The 8,653-nt window shown below is 53.1% G+C and overlaps 1 protein-coding gene across 1 annotated transcript; it reads right to left on the bottom strand.

Moving 5' to 3' along the window:
• Positions 1-348: 348 nt before the first annotated feature.
• On the bottom strand, positions 349-7,853 carry NKX6-1 (NK6 homeobox 1). The gene is made up of 3 exons (XM_045793175.2): positions 6,137-7,853; positions 4,274-4,446; positions 349-1,998 (listed from the first exon to the last, which is right to left on the bottom strand). The coding sequence occupies exons 1-3, from the start codon at positions 6,804-6,806 to the stop codon at positions 1,741-1,743; spliced, it is 1,101 nt and encodes a 366-aa protein (XP_045649131.1). The 5' UTR covers positions 6,807-7,853; the 3' UTR covers positions 349-1,740.
• Between the last annotated feature and the right edge of the window lie 800 nt (positions 7,854-8,653).

Here is an 8,653-nt window from a genome sequence, read left to right as displayed (position 1 = left end):
TTCTTACAAGCTACAGGGGTGGGTATGTGTTAGCATCAAACAGCAGCACTGCTCCACCAGCAGCTCCTCTGCCTCCTCTCAGCCAAGCAAGCTAGAGCCCCACTAAGGAGCTATCTTGGATCTATGGAAATGAGGCCTTCCCAAAACCCTCCAAGGACTTCTCGGAGAAGGAAAAAGCGATCAGGAAAAACTTAGACAACACAGACATCAGAAGCAGCCTGTTAGACAAGTCTCTTCGAGAAGCCCCACGAGTGGGGCTACATTTCTTTTAATCTTCCTAATCCAAGAGAATGAGAGATGTGACCCCACTCTTGAATAAATATACAAATATATAAATAAATAGCAGCTATTTTACCCAAGGAGCCAATATAATAATTTTGTGGTCTTGACTTTTGAGATCTCTGGTGAAATCAAATGATCTGTACCCTTCCATTCAAGGCAACAGACGTCTTCAAACTGTTTTTTAATTTGATTTATCCTTTGAAACAGAAAGTGCATTACATTTAACTGGTCTTGCAAAGGGGGTTCTCTTCTCTTTACAAACTGAATTCCTTATATAAATTAATAAAGGTTAAAGATGCTAATATATCACCATTATTAGCTTAAAAAAGAAAACAATATACATAGTCTATAGTATTCTTATGATACAAAACACTTCAAATTCAATTACAGCAACTAAATGGATTTTTATGTTTCTGACCCGGAGCAGTTTCAACAATTCCCACCATCTACTTTAACACGCATTTTTATCAGAAAGGAATTAAATACAAGCTATTGTAGCCCCTCCCTCCCCAATACTTTCTTTAAATCACTAATAAATAGCAACAAACGACTGTGCAATTTCAGAGAGGAACGGAGAGGCAGGTCTGAGGCCTTCCCTGGTTCCACGTCTACTTTAAGTCCTGGAGGCGGGAGCGGGGCGCGGAGCCAGGGGGTGGTCAGGGAAGAGCAACAAGGGACAAAGGGAAAAGTGAGATTGAACAAATCCAAACCCGGGAGAGGAGGGGGGTGGAGAACATTCTTGTCTCGCTTCTCAAATTAAGTTCAAAATAAAAGGGCAACGTGTGGTTTGAGTAGCTCTTAAAAGGGAGCAGGGTGAAGGAAGAAGGAGGGCCATCTTTTTATACCAAATTCAAAAAAGCATTTTACATTTTAAATATTCACAATAAAGTAACTTCTAGTCAGTGTGACTCACGATTTATTTACAAAGAGCCTTCAACAGGTTGCTTTAGTCGGCACAGCAGTTTGTGGGGGGAGAAGCCTCCCTCTCTCCTCCCATCTGTGGCGGTCGCCCGCCCGCGGGGCTCTGAGGTCCCCGCGCTGGGTGTGGAGCCTTCAAGGACACCTTTCCGCGCCCCGCCCCGGCCGGCCCGCGGGCTCAGGCGGGAAGGGGCGGTGCGGCGACCCCGGCAGCTCCCGCCGGGTGGACGGGTCTAGGGGCCCGAGCGGGGCCGGGACGGTAGCCCAGCTGCGAGTTTCGGTTGCCTTATCTACGCAGTGCATGTCGAGGTCCTTTCTGCCTTCTGATCAACCCCCGAGTCTCTCTCTCTCTCTCTCCCCCGCCCCCCTCAACTTCCAGGTTAAAAAAATAGATATGTACATCTCAGAAAATAGCAACGGGCCCCGGCGGGCGGGGCCGGGTCCTCAGGGCCCCGAGGGGCGGGCAGGCGGGGCGCGCGCGGCGCCCGGGGCGGAGGCCCGAGGCCAGAGGCCCGGCAGGCGCCTGGGGGCGGCGGGCGCTCAGGACGAGCTCTCGTTCTCGGACGCGTGCAGCAGGAGGCCGCCGCCGCCGCTGCTGGACTTGTGCTTCTTCAGCAGCTGCGTGATTTTCTCGTCGTCCGAGTTGGGGTCCAGAGGCTTGTTGTAGTCGTCGTCCTCCTCCTCGTTCTCCGAGGCCCCCTTGAGCCGCTCGGTCTCCGAATCCTGCTTCTTCTTGGCCGTGGCCATCTCCGCCGCGTGCTTCTTCCTCCACTTGGTCCGGCGGTTCTGGAACCAGACCTGAGGGCCAAGAAAGGGGAGGGGAAGGGAAACAGGGGGAACAGGAATTGAAGGCGAGCGGATCCAGGCAAGGCTGCCTCTCCCGGATCCCCTGGTCGCTCCAGCGGGCGGGCCCCGGACGCCCTGCCACCCTCCCTCAGAGACCTCCCTTGTTCGGGCCGTCAGCGTCAGCCTCCTACGCCCCAGCTTCCTCCCAGCACCGGGCACCAAAAAACGGACTGCCGTTGCCATAGCAATAGTAACACAAGTGTGTAGACCTTGTCAGTGAGCTATCTCTCAGAAGAGAAAAAACTTGAAAACTTAAAATAAGTTTCCCTACAAATGAGTCCGCTTTCCTACTTTGTAGTTTGAAGTAGGAAACTTCTCACCTTCCTCGGTTTGCCTCATAACGACTGTGATTTTATTTGTTGTTTACTTTCTTAGATTAAGACTTACAAACAACTTGAAGTGTACTTGCTTTTTAGTGTGATTTGTGGGAGAAAGCAAGGCATTTACCGCAATTACCTCTGTTCTCCTTTTCGTTTTTGGGTATTTGTCTGTTTCACGTATCTCAAGTCTGAATCCACACAAACATGGTAGGTAAACACTCCCCTCCCCATTTCCACTTGTAATGCACCATGTAAAGTTAACAAAAAGAAAAAGATTTGCTAAAACAGAAACCTCAAATTACTAATAATAATCAATATAAATGCTTGAAAATATTGACTAGGTTAGCTAAAATCATCACAGTAGTTTGTGTGTGAGTCTCTCTCTATGGTTTAATGTTTTCATAAAACCAAAAATCAAACTGAAATTTCCATTAGTTATTTTTTAAAGTAAGATTTTACCAGTTACATTATTTCCCACTGTTAGCATGCCTAGTCTTTCAAATATTATTTTAATATTGTTCTTCTCCAAGACATTTATTTTATATAACAAATATTTTAAGCTATTCACGATGTTTGACACCCTGTTTGATACACATAATTTAACCTAAAGCATTGGCAATAAGCAACCAATTTCCCAAAGATATTATCCTCTTTTTATGTTTCCCATCCATTTTCTCATCAGTTATGTATTTTATCTAGAGAATCAGAATTGTTAAGAAAGTGATTTTTTTCCTTATACAGCTATAATAATTCACTTCTAGCCACACAGACATATTTACGGTGACAAATGAAGACTTCCAGATTACCGTGGTAGGCTCTGTACCAACCATTGCAAAAATAATTTTAACTGTGATGGTATTCTAATGGTCACATACAAAATCACTCCTGAAATGCATTTTATGATCCTTGCCCTGGGGGAAATACACTCTAACCAGCAGACGTGGCTAATAGTTATTCCTACTTAATTTAAGGAGCGACAAGATTACTAATGAAAACAGACTTACACTCCTTCCCCTTCCAAAACACCCGAATATAATAAACCGAAGAAGAGACGCAAAAGAGAATACTGGAAATACAGGAAACCACTAGATTTAATTTCCCCACTGGTTCAATCCTTTTATTTTTCAGGGAAAGATTTCTCAAATTTGATTCCCTGGAAATATACTGTACAACTCAATTATAAGCTAAGTGACATTTTAATTATAAGTTGTTGTCACAAACAGTAAAATATCCTAGTTCTGTTGATAAACTTAGACAGAATTCTTTCATAATAGGGTAATAATCTTGTCGATTCATTCGGAAAATTGCTATTCCAAAGTTATGGTCCTCAGCTAAACTAAAAGCAGATTCATCCCTGCTAAAGTGGTTGGATCTTGTGGATTTTTTTTTTTAACCTGCAAGTTAATATAGTAGAACTATAAGGCTGATCTACATCAGGAAATTATATAACCAGCGGAGCTTGAATTGACAAACAAAAGCTTGAATATCCCTACAAATAGAATAAATAGAAGCTATCTAACTGGCGTGATCTATCCTAGGGGCTGATGTTTTGGTCATGCTTTTATTCTCCAATAATGGCGAGTTCCCCCAGCACATGCTGCTATCTAGATTAACCTAATTTCAAAGGCGGGGGCTTGATTCCTTTTGTTCATCAACAGTTTGCCCGCCTCGAGACCCCAGGGCCTTTGTAACCCCCACTCCCACCCCCTTCGCTGATTTCATCTTCTCCCCAGGCTCCTCAGATCCGCACCCCCCGAGCGGCTGTTTGTTAGAGGTGTGTGCGCGCTTGCTTGCTTGCTTGCGTGTGTGTGTGTGTGTGTGTGTGTGTGTGTCTGTGTGTCTGTGTTTCCGCGCGCGCGCGCTAGGGATTGGGAGACCGTCCCTCGAGGTTTGCAAGGTCTACTCACCTTGACCTGACTCTCCGTCATCCCCAGCGAATAGGCCAAGCGAGCCCTCTCGGGCCCCGCCAAGTATTTCGTTTGTTCGAAAGTCTTCTCCAGAGCGAAGATCTGCTGGCCAGAAAACGTGGGTCTCGTGTGTTTTCTCTTCCCGTCTTTGTCCAACAAAATGGATCCTTGATCTGCGAGAACAGATAAACAAGGGAAGGGGAAAAACAATCGGTTACAAGCGGCTCCACTGAAAAGAAACGAACTCAAAAAACAGTGTTTTTTGGAAAGCTTATTCCGCCGCAGGCATCAGAAGTGTCTGGCGCTTCCAGTCCCACGCGCGCCTCCCTTTGCCTTTTTACGCCCACCTGTTTTAAAAAGCCAGGTGTGTTTGAAGCAGCAGTAAATAATCTTCTGTCCAACACAGACGTCAAACAGTGAGGGAGCGCATTGCTGAAGTTTGCCGGAGCCGAATCGCCAGGCCCCAGTAAATTGAGGAATGCGGGAAAAAGGCCCCTCTCGCCTCCCAGTCCAGTCAGGGCTCGCATGGCCCCGGAGACTTTGCAGGAGGATGGCTAGTTTTTGTTGTTGTTTTTCCTTGAACGCTTTCCTAACCTGTGTCCGCACAACAAAGGGCGCCTTGTTTTTTGCACACAAGAGCGCTAAATCGCCCCCAGGACTAACGCCGTTGCGGCGGAGGGGGAGGAGGTGCCGCCTTTGTTGGCGGTCCCTACTTGGCCATCAAAACGAATACAATAGCGTCTCCCCTACACCCTCACCAGCCCGGGCCGCCCACCATCCGAGGCTTCCCAAGGGAGCCTCTAGTTGGCTCCCGCAACTTCCCTTAGTTACTGCTGCTCAGCCACACGAAGGAGATCTGGAGACTTAATGGAAACTTGGGAGACTTGGTCAAGAGCAAAGAACGGAGCAAAAAAAAAAAAAAAAAAAAAGACCTGGCTGGGCCTCGAACTCCACCTGGAAGACTAGGAGCCCCCGTGGCAGTAGCCAACCACCCAGAAAATTGGACTGATGGCAGGGCATCTCATTTGGTTTCAAGCAAGGTCTTGGTGGGATGTGCGTATTCCCCAGTCCTTCTGCTGCCACCTCGTTCTTCCTCCGGTTCATTTTCATGTTAGGATGTTGAGGGCCACGATGCTTCTCAATATTGCCAGGCTCAAGATGTCCCGGCCCTTCGCCACCCCCACCCCCCCTTCCCGGGGGCCAGGCAGGTGGGAAAGTGAGAGACCAGCGGAGGGGAGTGGCCCGAAGTGACTGAGCTAGCCCAAGCGGCTGCCGCGGGGCCTGTCTTCTAGTGTACTGGGGTGGGGGGTGGGGGAGCTCCTCGAAGGCGAAGAGGTTAAGTAGGGACACCCTGGGCCGAGAGGTACTTGCAAATACACGCACTCCGGCCGGGTCGTGGAGGGCTTGTCGTTCCCCACCAGTTCGCAGAGAGGCCAGTTAGGCGGGTGTAGGTGGAGTGGGGCCCTGGCGGACAGGCGGGAGCCAGGAAAGAAGGGGTGTAGGCGGGGGCGCAATGGCCTCTCCTGCCCTTCCCACCTCGTTAACCCAGGCAGGGCCTGAGGTTGCCATCAGGCTGTTCCAGAGTAGCCGGGGCCTCTGATGAGACACACGCCTAGCACCGCGGACTCATGCACACCCGCTCCTCGAGGCGTGTCCAAGACTTGAAGAGTGGGGGGCCCTTGGACGCAAGCTCAGGGAAGCCAGAGTCCCTCAATCAATGCCTGGCAGAGCTCAAATCGTGTGATTCGGGCGCTGCCAAACTACTGGGGAGCCAAGAGGGTGCACGGATCCCCGTGCACACCAGGGGCCATGACCCGAGAGTGGGCAGAACACGCACAACTGGACTCAGGCGATCGTACTCACGAGGGGTGCAGGCCAGGCGGGCGTCCCTCCAAGGTGGGCTCTGCATAACTCCTGGCCAGAAGATGGGCGTCCGGCCGGGCAGCTCGGCCAGCGGTTTGGGGTACCGACCTACGGCGGCCACGGCAGCTGCGCTGGGGCTGAAGTAGAGCCCAGGCGGCGGCGGCGGCGGACTCAGGCTGCTGAAGCGGGGCAGGCCAGCCAGCAGCCCCGCCGGGGATGAGGCGGCGGCTGCAGCGGCCGCGGCAGCCGCGGCAGCTGCCGAAGCAGAGGAAGCGGAGGTGGACGAGGAAGAGGAGGAGGAGGAACCCGAGGGCGAGGCGGAGGGCAGGGCGGCCCCCGAGGCCACGGGCATGGAGGGCCGGCTCAGGATGTCGTTGATGCCGTGGGGGGTGGCGGCTGAGAGCTGCTGTGGGGGGCTGCCCAGGGATGAGAGCCCCCCCGCGGTCGGGGGCTTCAGGCTGCCTGGGTTGTGAGCGCCCAAAGGCGGGGAGGGCGACGACGAGGAGGACGAGGAGGACGAGGAGGAGGGGGGGCCGGCGGGCAATGGGGGGTACGCTGCGGGGTACAGCGGGGTCTTCATTTCGGCCATGCTGTGCAGGGCAGCCAGGGGCGGGCTGCTGAGCAGGAACGCGCTCTGCCGGGTGCCCTCCATCGCCCCCACCGCTAACATCCCACGGCCAGGCCGGAGCCCGCAGCCACTCAGCGAGGGCGCCGGCCGGTGCCCCGGCGGGGCTCAGGGGAGCGAGGAGTGCCGAGGGCGCGAGCGAGGAGTAGCTCCGCGCTCCCGGAGGCGACCTGCCAACTGGGCCGAGAACGCCGCGGCCGAGAGTTGCTCTCGAAGCTGCGCAGCAGAAATGTCCAAACGCGCCACTGGAGAGGCGGTGGCTCGCCGAGATCAGTGGGCGTCCGGGCGGCTTTGGCTGTCCTTTCGCTCCTAGAGTCGTGGATTCAGTCTCGGTCTCTTCTCTCTTCTTCACTTTTCCTCGCCTCTCAATGTGCGCTACTTCTCATCTTCTCCCCCGGAGAAATAAGCAAAGCAAAACCCAGGCCGGCCCCAGAGTTTGCAACAAAGTTAAGAGTCACCGAATTTCCACTTCGATGTTGGAGTGTGGGGACTGGCTCGCTTTCTTTGGGGAGGTTCAAAGGACTCCAGGTTCCGCCGGCCGCGCTCCTCTAATCTTACTTGACTGCCCTGTTCTTTCGCCGCGAGGCTGATTCTCACTCGGCGCTCGCTGCTCGCGGGGAGAGAGCGCATCCAGCCCGCGGGAGGATCTCGCCTCTGGGCGGGCTTCCTCCGCAGGCTCTGCCCAAGGCTGGTGCGCCAGAAAAGGCAGTGCCACCAATCCCCGCAGCTCCCGGATTCGGCGCGCCAACCCGCCTTCCCCTCTGGGCCACGGGGCACTAGATTTGCAATATTGAAAAGAAAAAAGGGGGAGAAAACACAGGAAAAACAAAGACTAAGTGTGAAAAGTCGGACGGCTTCGGTTACGGCTGTGTTCGTCTGTCCTTTTCTGTAAACGGCCTGGCGACCCCCGCCCCCCAGCACCCTCTCTTCTTCTCACTCTCCGCCTTTGCCTCTCCTCTCTCGCATTTTCTTCGCGGCTTTACAGGCTTCGTTCTTCTAAGTCCTGTCCTCTGGCCAAGCTGACCCTCTCCGGCTCTTCCACTCCCTCTCTCTCCTCTCCTCTCCTCTCTCCCTCCGGGCCTGACAGTTCAGATGAAGCTCTCAAAGGTAATAAAACATTTGCATCACTCCCTACCCCTCTTTAGCTGGGGGACGAAAAGGAGGGGGAAATGGGGGTCCAAAATGAGAACTTTGAGGGACGTCACTCGGAGGCGGCCGGGGGACGGAGCCGAGGAGCGGGGTGCAGGCCGGGGGCGTAACCACCGTCTCCAATTGCGCGCAGCCTCGGGCCTCGCGTCGCCTCTGGGGCGCGCCCACTCCGGAGCGCCGCGCCCTCTGATTGGCTGAGGAGGGCGAGCCGTAGGGCCGCGCCCGCTTGGTCCCCGCCTCCTCCCGCCTCCATCCCTTCTGTGGGTGGGGCCAGGGGGTGGGGGCTGGCGAGTGGTGCAGTTCCGCCTTGGGGCCAGTGGACGCCTCAATTAATTGTGTTAAATAAAATGGAAAAGTGGAGGGGGGAGCAGAGACGGAGTGGGTATTACTTTTAAAGAGAAGAATAATGAAAACCCAGCCCTTTTATGGAAACGCAGTTCATATTCTTCCCTCGCCTCCCCCCTTGCCTGCTCGTCTCACCCTACCCGCCCCCCTTTCCCTACGAGCTCGCGACGCCTCACCTCGAACAGTCTGGTCCCTTGTAAAATGGAGCTAATGGAGCGGGCAGCCGGCGCAGCCCTGGCCTAGCTCCTTCTTTTGAAGGGATTAATTAAAGGCCATCTGGGCTCTCCCAGAATTGTGTAAATTAATTTGTTGCTCCTTAAGCCTATAGATGTCCTTAATCCCCTAGTAGGCCAAAGGATCGTTCTCTTCCATTTTTGCCACCTCCCTCTTTCCCTCTC

The sequence above is a fragment of the Ursus americanus genome, chromosome 8 (genome assembly GCF_024610735.1).
Source record: "Ursus americanus isolate L20-20 chromosome 8, mUrsAme1.1.p, whole genome shotgun sequence".
NCBI lineage: Eukaryota > Metazoa > Chordata > Mammalia > Carnivora > Ursidae > Ursus > Ursus americanus.
Note: the sequence above shows the minus strand (reverse complement) of the source record. Positions and strands in the feature narration are given on the sequence as shown.